At 35.6% G+C, this 13,912-nt stretch overlaps 1 protein-coding gene across 7 annotated transcripts in view; it reads right to left on the minus strand.

The window, feature by feature from the left end:
- LOC107755741 (electrogenic sodium bicarbonate cotransporter 1-like) overlaps positions 1–13,912 on the minus strand; it is a 77,422-nt gene that overhangs the window by 14,314 nt on the left and 49,196 nt on the right. For 3 of the 7 annotated variants that reach the window (XM_016572631.1, XM_016572626.1, XM_016572629.1), the window contains 8 exons: positions 12,146–12,325; positions 10,211–10,306; positions 8,860–8,936; positions 4,613–4,770; positions 4,386–4,473; positions 3,731–3,885; positions 1,405–1,518; positions 561–735 (listed from right to left, as the gene is read on the minus strand). In XM_016572631.1, the coding sequence (XP_016428117.1) occupies positions 561–735; positions 1,405–1,518; positions 3,731–3,885; positions 4,386–4,473; positions 4,613–4,770; positions 8,860–8,936; positions 10,211–10,306; positions 12,146–12,325 (1,043 nt within the window). The remainder of the gene's footprint in view (positions 1–560; positions 736–1,404; positions 1,519–3,730; positions 3,886–4,385; positions 4,474–4,612; positions 4,771–8,859; positions 8,937–10,210; positions 10,307–12,145; positions 12,326–13,912) is intronic. The other 4 variants (XM_016572630.1, XM_016572633.1, XM_016572627.1 and 1 more) reach the window with 3 other exon arrangements.

Consider the following 13,912-nt stretch of genomic DNA (forward strand, 5'->3'; position numbering starts at 1 on the left):
AATTACAAAGCAAATGACCTACTTTCCTTTACATAACTTATGTACATAATGTTAATTCATTCTTTCAATGGATTTATCATTAATATCAAGCACACTGAATTCAATAAATTGATTTTTATTACCCATAAATTTAATTAGGTGTTGCACATGGCCTTCCATAATGCCCATATCCAGACCGTAGACTCCAACCTTCATTATTAACTAGCCCTGTCCAAATCAATACATGAAATCACTGAACTGAACAGCTTTCCTGAACTGAAACATTGACTAGCCAAAGACGTGTGCAGCAGACCTTAGCATGCATCTTTAAGACAGCTAATTATATGAACTGTGAGACTTTAACTTACTAACATGACCTTTGAACTCGTGGTAACATTTCAAAAGGAGGGCAGAGAAGAAGCAGCTCCCAGTGTGTGTCAGTTAAAGATTGACCAAGATTGAATTACACTGTAATCCTTGCCAAGGTTGGACTGATTCTTATTTAGAAAGGCTCTGGCACAGAGAGCACGTCACATTCGTACACTCATGTAGTTTCTCATGGTTTGCAGCTGTATCTTCACCTGCATGTTCTCTGTGGCGTCACCCAGCAATCCTCCGAACGTGATGGCATTGGTTACTGTTCCCAGGTAGATGAAAAGAATGGCAGACAAAGACTGGATGTGTAGTCCATCGTAGAAATCACTGAAGAAAAAGGGAGCTTTTCTTTTGATATCAAGAATAAGGCCTCCACAAAACCTGAAAAACAAAACATGACATGTTATAATTGTCACAGTGGTTTTCATTGAATTTTATTACATTTCTACATCTTATCTTAATCCGCCTTCCTCTATTCACAAAATATATTTCACTCTGTACAGTGGGGTTAAAAAAACTGAGTGAAACTGAAAATCTGGGATTTAATTCAAACCTAATAATAAACATAAAATAAACCATGCAATAATCACAAAACTTGCAGGATTTTGAACAAGGAATATTATTATATACTATTTCTAGGCCACTAATCAAAAGCAAAAGAGGGGTATACCAAATACTAAAACAATTTGAAATTCATGTTAATTTTGTTAACTATTATTAACATTTATTTTTGAAAATATTAAATATTTAAAAAAGTAGCATGTTGTTTATTGCTAATATTAATTAGTAAAAGGGATAAAAATCTATTTAGCACAAAATACTAACAGTACACAGCAGTTCCTTGCCAAAGGTCAAGTAAAAAATCTAATCTAATGATAACAGTCTGTACTCCGTAAATGGAGCACATGCTGACTTCAATGTTTGTCTAATATTAAGATAATTCTAGTCATTTTAAAGAGTCAAACAGACCTTTATCTGAACTAAACCATGGTGTTAAGAGGTTCGGCATAATCTGTTCCTTCAGAAGAATTTATACAAACATTAACTCACTTCCCCGTCTTCTTCAACTCATCGCCTACTGCGTGCCCCCCGCCCCCGTGTCCACCGCTGTGAGGCGTGTCTCCATTCATCTGTGTGCTGTCCCCTCCAGCATACATGTTCTTTCTGGACAACATAACAAGCACATGGAGATTGTTGAACACAGAACACAAAAACTTTAATGTTATTAATGCCCTAAAATAAATGTTATATGGGAGGAAAGCGAGAACAGAGAAAGAAAGATGACAAAAGACACACTCAGTGGACTCTTCATAAGTCATTTTAAAGTCCCTGCAGCCTGAAAAGCCTAAATAAAAAATGCTAGCTCATACACTGGTAGCTCACACAAATGTCTTATGCAATACAAAATAAAATACAAGATAGACATCGTAATTCAATGTTATTCTTCAGTTCCTAAAATTACAATCTAAATGCCATGATATATGAATATGTTACTCACTGAACCATCCACATGGCATGATAATCATTTATAAAAACCATGGAACGATAGATAGAACTATAGGATAATACATAATCTGATAAAATTATCAAACAATAGATAAAATGATAAAATACCAGATAAAAAGACAGACAGAGATACAGAACGACTTAATGATAGATAAAACGGTTAACTGATAAAATGATAAGATAGACAGACACACAGATAGACAGATAGAAAAAAGATTTAAAAACAGATAATTAGGGGTGGGGCGATATGACCAAAATCTTATATCACAATATAAGTCATTTTACTTCACGGTAACAATATATATTACAATATAGTTATTTTTGCTTTAAATAAGGTCTTTATGATATCAACGTTTTTGAAACCATAGAAAATTCAGAATTCTTGTCACCATTGTCAATATCACAAAAAACACGATTAAATAAGAACAAGAAACTAATTACAAGCAATAGGACAAAAAAAACTACAGTAGAACAAATAAATAAGAAATGCTCCATACATTGTATAAAGTAATCAAATGTATAAAAACACTGCATATTCTTCACTGTGTAAATTAAACATATATTTCTTATTAAATTTACAAAAGTGATTTAGCTGTCACTTTTAAGAGCTGCCTGCATCCAATATACTGTTACACATGTGTTTTCCTTTAGTTGTTTGCTTTCACTTAAGACCTAAATAACTGTGTTTATGAGGATACTTGCAAACAATGGCATTTTGATACATACAAGTGTGTGTATTTAACCGTTCAAAGGCTACAAAGTGGCAAAAATAACTCTGTTCAATACTCCCGTGCTCTATGAGCACTGTCTTCATGTGCGTTGCCAGCGCTCAGAAACAATCTCTCAGACAGCGCATGCATATAGCGAAATGAGTTCTCTTTCACTGATGATTGCATTTCAACGGCTTAAAATCACTTGTTTTTTTAAACAGCAATGCTTAAAAGCATGTGCAAACGATATGTTTTCGTGACCACATAGCACAGCAACGTCACATGAGTGTGTAACCGCGATAGAGATGATAGTCCAAAATCTCTACCGGTTTACAAATGAAAATGATAAAACAATAGAGAAAACAATAAAAGAACTGAGGGACAGATGAGAAAAGGACTTAAGATAAAACAATAGATGATAACTGTAAATTTAATTGTAAAGTTTTTTTTTTCTTACAAATGAATGGATGATAGAGACAGACAGGCAGGCAGGCAGGCAGGCAGGCAGACAGACAGACAGACAGACAGACAAATAGATAGATAGATAGATACTGTAACCAGTTCAGTCTGTTGTTTACATTCAACAAGCCACGAAAGAATGTATGAGGTCTAGTGTGTGTAGTGTGTTGTGTACACTGTGTGTTATGCTGGTGTGACTGACTGCTGCGGGCACACAGCTCTGCTTTATAGGTAATGCGGGCTGGTAAAGATTGAGGTGGCAGGATGAGGAGGCAGCCTGCTGTCACTTCACCTGAAGCCAAAGAGAAGTGACGTAATTGATCTAATTAACCGCTGCTCTGCTCCACTACACTTGATGAATGAATGGATGGCCTGGCCAACTGGCTTTTGAAACACTTCCTGACTGTGTGTGAAATACATTATGTAACACACTGTACATGGCTTAAAGGGTTTGGCTACTAATATAAAAAAGACATACACGCAGTTTCTGCTTGTCATTTGTAACAATGAAAGACTGAAATTACTTTCATTAACCCTTAAAAAACTGCCAAACTACCTCAGGGACAGCCTCAGAAATGCTATTTCACAATTGTTTGAGTCATTTCAAAACAGGAACATTGACAGACTTTGATGTGGGATATTGGTGGGGCTTCAGCAAAAGAAAGCGTGACAGGCTAATATGAGCTCCCTACATCAATTACCTTTTATCTGAGGATGGCAGGGATTTTGGTGGCTCTATCCTGATGGCAGGGTCCCATTCTCCAGGAGGGAGGACAATGACCTCATCCAAGAACTCGTCAATGCCAGCGAGGAGATCTTGTCTGTCCTTGGCTTTGTACGCAATTTCATGGAAGACCTTGATAAGAGAACTTTGATTACTGGCCAACTCTCCCCACACATGACTAATCCAAGCACAAACCTTTTTTTTTTTGCTATATAGAATTCTAACAGAACATTTCAGGCACAGCAACTCAGCATAAAAAAAATATATATATATATATACACAAATAACATTAAATTAACACTGGTTCTGTTACAGATTGCAGTCGTTTATTTTTTTTTTTAAGTGTAAAAGCAACAGTATTTAGCACTCTTAAGCCCCGTTCACACCAAGAACGATAACTATAAAGATAATGATATTAGCGTCCACACCAGCGAATGTGGTGTGGACTCTGCTATTCTATAATATTGAGAACGATTTTTAGAACTATATCTTTATCGTTATCTTTATAGTTATCGTTCTTGGTGTGAATAGGGCTTTAAACATGACTGAAGGCCATTTTCTGCTGTTGCGTGAACAAAAAAATTATGAACCAAAATAGGACAAAACATTTTCTAAGATTAGTCTGTACGTACCTCATCGGACATCAGAGTAGCAATTGCTCTACCAATTTCATGGTATGACTTGGCTTTGCCTTTGGGTCCAAGAAGAATGAACAGAAATCTAGGAAAGATAACAAATATTACCTAAAGTAAAACACACAGCTTTTCTATTGGTTTAATAAAAGCCTGTTTTGAACTCAACACCCTCCACCACTGTTATATTTTCCTCCTTGGCTTTGTGGGATAAAAGCAGGTCATACCTGCTGGGCACAGGCACTTCAGTCAGTGCCCCCAACATGACAGCCTGCTGCAGCCTCACAAAGGCCACAAAAGGACTGTCCAGGAAGTCCACTTCTCCAACGAGAACATTGGAAGCTTCAGCATCTCTGGGCAGCTTCTTCATGAACTTGTTCTTCAGCTGAACACATGCAGGATGGGATTTTAATGAAATTCAGTAAGGAGGAAGAACCGGGTAAACAAAGTGCACAAATCAAGCTCCAACACATGACCTTATTAAACATACTGCCCAGTTGGCATTCTGTGCCAAGACTTTCACGAAGATGTGATGAATCCAACAACAGCAACTGTCCAACTAATGGAAATTACAAAGATTGGTGGCTGCATGTGGGATTGTTCATTCTAGGGTTCAGCAAGGGCCCACTGTGACTCCTGCATTCTTTTACTCTTAATTCAGAGGAACCAGTAGTAACCAGTATAAGAACTGTTAAATTAATTTTATTTATATGGGTTGTTGTCGTTCGTTCCAGTGATAAAATGAAGGCCAAATTCAAAGGCAGTGGCATTTGCCAGCTCAGACTTTGAGGTCATGCCAAATGTGAAATTTACAAGCCAAAGATAATTAGTACACCCTGCACACATAACCATAAATTGTTAAGCAACTCCAACTTGTGCCTCCAAGGTCATCATTGCGAATTTTAACAGCTAAAAGTATCACAATTACTCAAGCTTGTTGCATATATAAAGTGCTTTTAGGTTTATTACTTGCAATAATGCAAACATTTACTATTCTTTAACAGTAAGACTAGCGCACAAGACAGAAATCTAATTCTAAAGCTCATAAATCTAATTTGACAGCTCTGCTGTCAACTTGAAAATGGGGTTACAATGTCAGTCATTAATAAACCAATTCCCCAGTATACTTCCCAAACATAAACAATAACATTCCCTCCTGAAAGTCTTATTGAACAGTCAGAGTAAGCGGTTTCGTTAACCATTGACGGAAGAACACTGGAAACGCAAGCACAATGGAAAACATTTAACCTGGAGCACCTGAGCACATGATGGGACAGACCTCTCACTCATCAACAGCACTAGCATCATAGATCATTTGTTTTGAAGCTCTTGCTTTTATTCCATTATACTGTTGCAAAACTATTCTATTACTGATTATCATTGAATTACTGTCGTGAGATAAAATAAGCACATATCCTGACGCATTAACATGTGTATTAATGTAATGAATGGGATGACCTTGTGTCTTGCTTTAGAAAAGATTACTTATATAAACTTGATATGTTTTGTCAATTCAGAAAGTTTTTACGACCTCTCAAAAAACCTTGATGACTCCTTTTTTATGAAATATGTAGACACTGTTTAAGAAAGATAATATTTTATTTGTACATGATGCTTTGAAATCTGCTATGCTTATTTTCCCCCTTGTTTTCTTATGATTTGGTTGCATTAAAAAAAAAACTACCATATCTCTGATCATTAAATCTACTCTATCCCCCGATGTAAAGAGATAGTTCACAAAAAAAAGAATGTTTTAAACATGTTGTTGAAAATAATGAGTTAAAGACACATGATCTAATTTCATGATACTGTTTAGTGATTTTAAAGACTCCTATTTGACCAATATGACCATCCCTACTTTGTGGGAAAAAACTTAATAAACACTGAATTCAACTCATTCTGGGAATTTAGAAAGAAAAAATACCATAGAGTGACAAAAAAGATCATGACTAAATGAAACTAAAGCAAGTGAAGAAGTGGTGGCTATAGATAGAGGGGAGTGATATCACTGATGTTAACTGGAAGCCAGATTGTAGACAGCATTAATAGAGGAGCGTAAAGAGATGATTAAGGTATTAGAAGGACACACCTTCAACAACCCATAGTGTTTTTCTCAGACTTGTATGAATGTTTACCTCTGAGCTTCATTATCTAGGAGTCAAAAAAGGGTCATCAGACGGTTATGTTTCATCAGTTAATTCATTTCAGCAGCACAGTATGCTGAATACGACATCATACAATGCATTTTTTACAATGTACAGTATGTGTTCCAATTTTATTACAGGCAACTTCTGACCTAATAATATATCACACACTCCAAGCAACTCGCATTAACATCAAATATCACATCTCTAGCTGTCCAGCTCTCTAGCAGATAGCATGTGATGTGGAAAGGCTAAGCATCATCTCTGATACTGGATTACCTCCACCGCATCAACAGGGTCTGACAGCCTGCATTTTGTGTAGTCAAGCCATGGAACAGATGACTTCCTGTTGCAGCTAATGAGAATCGAGCACTGTCACCTGAAATCTCAGTAAATATCTTTAAATAAATGCTTTACAATTGAGAGTGTTGCTGTTTTCTTCATACTGTATTTGTCTTGTTCCCAATAAAATCATTTTTGTCAAGGCTTGAATTCATGGTACTGCCTTAAGTGGGCGCTATTGCAGAAGAAAATTCAATTCATTAAGTAAGTTATTAAGCTAAATTCACAACAGCAATTTATTACATGTTGCTTAAGTTACCGTTCATTTCCAGATTCTGTGAATGTCTAATCTCAGGAAGCAGGAATGACATCATCCAAAAAAACAAAAAAAGTGTGACAAGCCATGAGGCTTTCACAGTGCATGACACGAACCCAGCCATCCCTCAATCTGCGCTTATAATCACAATCTGTCCATGTCTCTGGGCCACCTCACACAAGCAGCCTCTCAATCCCCCACTCTGCCAAACGGGGCAAGGGGCATCTCCTCTGAGTCTGTCAACAGCTGAGGCCTTCCAGCAATCACATCCACACTGGTTTATTCAGCACACAGCACACGCACAAGAACACTGTCAAACATTTGCCAGCTATTTCACTTAATGCTGCATTCAGCAAGAAGGGATGTATTCCCACGTAAAAAGGAAAGATTCTACAATTCCTCTGAGGTGAACTTCTGTGAAGTGAGTTAATTTTTATGGTTTGTCACAGATTGACACCACCCTAATGACCTCCTGGTGCTCTGTCAATGAGAGCCCAAGAACTTCCCGTTAGGAATGGAAGTCTGTATTTCACACTAGCCCTATCCTTGTGCTTCTGTTCTGTTCATCTAAGCGCAATGTCCTATTTTATCATTAGGAAAACATTAGCTTCATCATTCTTGTCATAGTGACATTGACTGTGATGTGCACAGATTTTTGGCAATCCAAATTGCAGTCAATTACAGATGCTTTTATATTTTTACATGTATACATGTTTTTAATATTTGATTATTAATAACATGTTATATTGCATTCCAGAGGTTGGGGTTGGAAAGTTTTTAAATGTTTCTGAAAGAGGTCTCAAGCTCAACAAAGCTGCATTTATTTAATTATAGTAAAAATAGGAATACTGTGAAATATTGTTAAAATTTAAATAAATATTTTACATTTTAATATATGTGACCCTGGACCACAAAACCAGTCATAAGGGTCAATTTTCCGAAATTGAGATTTATAAATCATCTGAAAGCTGAATAAATAAGCTTTCCATTGATGTATAGATTTTTAGGATAGGACAATATTTAGATACAAGTATTTAAAAATCTGGAATCTGAGGGTGCAAAAAAATCTAAATATTGAGAAAATCGCCTTTAAAGTTGTCCAAATTAAGTTCTTAGCAATGCATATTACTAATCAAAAATTAAGTTTTGATATATTTACGGTAGGAAATTTACAAAATATCATCATGGATGATGATCTTTACTCAATATCCCAATGATTTTTGGCATAAAAGAAAAATCAATAATTTTGACCCATACAATGTATTGTTGGCTATTGCTACAAATATACCTGTGCAACTTATGACTGGTTTTGTGCTCCAGGGTCACATATGTTAAAATGTAATTTATTCCTGTGATAGCAAAGCTTAATTTTCAGCATCATTACTCCAGGCTTTAGTGTTACATGATCCTTCAGAAATCACTCTAATATGCTGATTTGGTGTTTAATAAACATTTAATACTATTATCACCATTGAAAACAATCTAATATTACAGTTTACTGTTTATTATTTCTGTCAAAACCATACTATTTTTAAGGATTCTTTTGACGAATAGAAAAAGAATAGAAAGTACAAAATAACAACATTTATTTAAAATTTAAAACATTATAAAAGTCTTTACTGGAACTTTTAATCAATTTAATGCATGCTTGCTGCATAAAAGTTAAAAATATATATATATTCCTGGCCCCAAACACACACAAACACATGAACAATCTTGAAATTGGACTCACCTGATCTTTCTCTGGTTTGTCTGAGATATCGTTCAGGCTGCTTGATGTCAAGTTGCGATGTGTGGTGGTTGGACTACCTAATCAAAATTAATGAAAATAACAGATCAATGAAAAAGACCCAAATTGAAAAGGGCACTGTTCCATTATTTTAAACACAAAGTTTTAAAAAATAGTCTACAAAGAAATCCAAATGCAGGATAAGCAAGGGAACTGAATGTCAGATGAACCATTGGTGAATCAGTGGGACTGACAACACTGCACAGGACATTAATATTTTTTCACAGGCTCTGAATTGCTCCATGCTTTGAGTCCATGCTTTTAAAAGTAAAATAACTTAAATTAGGAAAGGTGATGTGCCAGGCAAGAAAGGAACCTACTGAAAGGTTAACTATTAACCTTGCAGAGTCCAAGTCATTGTCATCATTGCTGTGAACAGCATAGCAGGAGAACAGCACAGTGAAGCAAAGTATTCCCAATGCCACAGACTTATATTGACTAAGATGTCAGTTTGATGCAGCCAAAAGAAGAAAAAAAGCAGCCAAAAGAAGAAAAAGGAGGCTAAATATAGATGAGGGAGGTTTAAAAAAGAAGCTTCATTTATGAAGCACTTAAAAAGAAAGAAAGAAAAAAAAGAGTAGTAACTTGAAAAAAAAAGAACAAGAAAAAATACTTCACATCCACCTTCAGATCAGAGCTGCTCATTAATATGGTTATGGTCATGATGATACGGTGATCTCCAGTGGAAAGTTCCACAGAAATGAGTCCAATGTGATTATTAGAAGACTTTGGAATTTAAATCTATTAAGGGTGAAGATCACCATAACAGGAAATTCTAGATATGAAAATCTATTACATAACAATGACTACAGGACTGACTAGCTAAACATAGATGGTCACAACAACAAATAAAAAAGGTCATATCACTCAATCTAAAAATAGGTTCTTTATTGGCATCAATGGTTCCATGAAGAATCTTTAACATCCATGTAACCTTTTCATTGCACAAAAGGTTCTTTATAGTGGAAAAAGTTTCTTCAGATTATTAAAACATTCTTTACACTATGTAAACAGTTCACTTAAAAGTTCTTTGTGGAACCAGAAACGAATGATCTGTGCATCGCAGCAAAAGCTTCCTTTGAAACCCTTATTTTTAAGAATGTACATTTTGTATGATTTCATTTGTCCCTAAGGTGTTATTTAGTTATTCAATGAACTCTTTAAATGGTAGAAGATTTGGTTCCTCGTGATATGACCCTTTGAAGCTACAATGCTATGCTATTCTATCACAGCTACTTCACGTGGGGTGAAGGGACACATATACATGTACTGGCAACTGGTAAGTTGGACTTACTAGGCCATCCCATGCTTGGACTTCCAGGGGCTCGCAACACCTCCTCTGAGTTGCGAGTCATTAGACAAGGCACTGAAGTCTCAAGTGGATTACGTGCTTTTAGTGACAAGTGCAGCAGAAAGGATAAAGGATGGTAAGAAGGGTGAAAAGATAAGATTGTTAAGGTGAGGTCAGTGGTTTTAGGCATAATGTTTAGCTATTTTTGCAAAAGATTGTGTGAGACTGGTGTAAAATCACTCAGGAAAAGATAGGATTTGTTATAGAGGTAGAAAAGCACAGTTAAAGCAAGTTTTTTTTTTCAGGAAACAAAAGTTGTGGTGAATAACATTTATGTCACATTCAAAAAGTCCAATGGTCAACGAATCACAGGATTCATGGTTTAAAACCTGTGCACATGCAGCCTATAAAAGCTGGAAAAATGCTGGCACGATCTTTGTGTAAAATTTTATCAATACACTATTTGTCTTAACTGAAGGCATGAAAATATCATTGCCAAAAATCAAATGATCCTTTTGACCATTGCTTTATTTGAAGTGTTGTCTGTGTTGTCCATGTTGTCTTTTAAACACTGCTCTAAGATTAGTTTATTAGTTCGCCAGTTCATAACAGTTCACAATCTCAACAATGTAATGAAACAGCCTATTCTGTGCATCACTGAAAAATATATGCATACAGAGACAGGACAGACTAAAAATCAAGGACTGAAAAGAAACAAGTTAATATTTAAAGACCCCATGAACTCTTTTAGTGTCTTCTAGCTCTCCCTATATGCTTGTGTACTCCTAAAAAATGCCTAAATTAACATTTAACGGATTCTGATTACACAGAGTTTTGACTCTCTGGAATGAGAATGTTCCTCCCCTTAATATGACCTGTACCTGCCTAAAAAGCAAGCACTTTGCTAAAAGCAAGCAGCAAATCATGATCATGGCTGTGATGTAATTAAAGCTTAATGATTATTTAATCCCTTTGATATGTCACACACAAACCTAATGTTGTAAGAGAAAATACACCACTGTTTAAAAGTTTGGGCTCAATAAGATTCTTTATGTTTTTGAAAGAAGTCTCTTCTCACCAAGGCTGCATTTATTTAATCGAAAATACAGTAAGAATACAGCAGTATTGTGAAACAGCCTTGTCTTCAGCGTCACATGATCCTTCAGAAATCATTCTAATATGCTAATTTGGTGCGCAAGAAACATTTATTATATATCATCAAAGTTGAAAACAGTTGTGCTGCTTAATATCAGAAACCATGATACATTCTTTCAGGATTCTATCATGAATAGAAAGTTAAAAAGAATAGAATTTATTAGAAATAGATGCATTATAAATGTTTTCCTGTCACTTTTAATCAATTAAATGTGTCCTTGGTGAATAACCAAGACAAAGCAAAAAAATAAAAAATAATTCAACAGTAGTGTCAACACAAAAGAAGGTGCTTGTCAAGTGATTTCATGGAGTCTTTAAAACATACAGAGACAACTACTTATAAAAAAGGAAAAATATAAAAAGGCTTCATCTATGCTGAGTCAACAATGAGTCAGCAAATTGGTAAAACATTAGTAAAACAATTATTGCGATCTGTGTGACTAATGCATTTAAATATGTAAAAATGTAACGATAAGGACGTAAATCTCCTGAATAAAATTTGAGGAGTAAAATAAAAATATTTGGTATTCTTCAGTTATCTTTAAGAATAACACAAGAAAATTCAAAACACAAAATCAAAAAAGATAAAAGAATTAGAACAAATTATATTTTTGAAAAGTGTGGAAAAAAACAATCCACAAAAGATTTCATAAAACTGAAGAAAAAAGAAACATCTTAATATAAAATCTATAAAATATAGCAATAATAATATAAAAAATCTTAATAGCTTAAAAGTAAAAAGGAGGGTAAAAAATAACTGCACCAAACTGGCACCTATATTACCATTATCCGGGGTGGAAAACAGCCTACTTGCGCTGGAGACCGTCTTGCCAATGTCAGCTAAGGAGCGAAGATTGGATTTCTTGGTCTGGTGGCGATGCTTCCTCAGCAAGGTGTACATGACCTTATCTTTCAGGTCAGCTTTCAAGAGACCGTTCTCAATCTGACTGTCAGTGATCATTTCTGAAAGAGAGAGACAGAGTGAATGCCAAACAGAGACAGGTAGACAGCGAGAAAGCAAAATTGGCATTAGAAGAGACCTGCCTTGTGGTTATTTTGCTTCTATAGATTTTGAGAAGCTCATTACGACCCCTTCACAACTGAGCAAACTTTTAACTAGAACTTGAAATTGGACTCTCCAAAGGAACTTGAAGTGAGTGTCAGTGAAAAAAAAATGAAGTGAAAAAGTGAAAAGTGAAGTGACACATTGCCTTCTATTCTTAGCCTTCAGAAGTGGACATCTAATGAGGCAGTGGCTTGTGCGTAAGATTGTCTGGTGGTTCCTGTAAGCATCTATTTTTATAAAAGAGGGTCAAAGACACGAGGCCTGGGCCCTTTTTGTGAATGGTTTGGCTCTTAATGGCCGATCCTTCAAATCATTTTTATCTCAAAAGGCACACTATGAGGTTGACTGAGCTTAACTCGGCCAAACTTAAGATTTGCTTTAAACTGATAATATGACTTGACACATCATGCTCTGAGTAAGAGATACGGCTGGGGATTCAAGATTCATTTGATTGGTGGCTGTGGTTACAATCTCACCAGCCATCTTTAAATCCAGAGAGCTGCAGTAAATGTCTCTCTTTTTTTTTAACCAATCCTCCTTCCTAAAAGGAAGCTTTTACAAAATAATCACAAGAATCACATACTTTGCTATCAGTGCACTACAGTTATTTAACGGCCACACAATTTTCATTCTGATCTTCCTCACGCACTGCCTGAATTCAGTATAAAAGAAATGGCCATCCTGAATGGATGCAATCACCCGTGCATCTGAGCCCAGAGTTACAGCGAGGGTTGAGAGAGGACTGTATTAAACAGAGCTATGAATACATCCTGACATGTGAGCATTTGGAAACCAAATAAAAATGGGCTGTGCTGGCCGAGACCATGCATGCATATCACACGTGCTATCTCTTAGACCTTACAGTAACAGTACATTTGGAAAAGCTTTTTCTCATAGTCTGATCTGCTCTAAAGTGTTACCTTTATGATATTTATTTTGCCCTTTGTCCACTGACAGGGTGCCAGTGCTGGTGGTAGAGCTGATGCCCTACATGAAAGCATTCTGTATGCTTCTATTACAGAAAAGGCAGCTCCATGACAGAAAAAAATTTCTCCTAAAACCTGCTCGTACAAAACCATGACTGATGCAAAATTAACATTGCATAAAACTTGTTTCACCCATTTGACAGACATCCTGTCCATACAGACAGTTTGTCAAATTGCACAGCAACACTTTATTGCCATCATGCATCTAATAAAAATGACAATACTATATCATGTTAATTTATTGCTATACATTTTTTAAAAATAATTTTTGGCCTTTGCATCAAAAGCGATTTATGATTGCCTAAATACGCTGAATCACATCATAACTTTTCAATACGAAGGTCCAAAAATCAAACTTGATTGAGGGCTGTGGGCCAAATGTAAATGTTGCATTGTGTGTGTTTGTGTGTGTGTATATGTATATATATTAAATTAACAAAACAATTTAAATACTTATGTTTAAATAACAATATGTGACATTTTTTATGATTTTTTAAA

This window comes from Sinocyclocheilus rhinocerous, unplaced genomic scaffold (assembly GCF_001515625.1).
Source record: "Sinocyclocheilus rhinocerous isolate Xijiao unplaced genomic scaffold, SAMN03320098_v1.1 scaffold171, whole genome shotgun sequence".
Taxonomy (NCBI): domain Eukaryota; kingdom Metazoa; phylum Chordata; class Actinopteri; order Cypriniformes; family Cyprinidae; genus Sinocyclocheilus; species Sinocyclocheilus rhinocerous.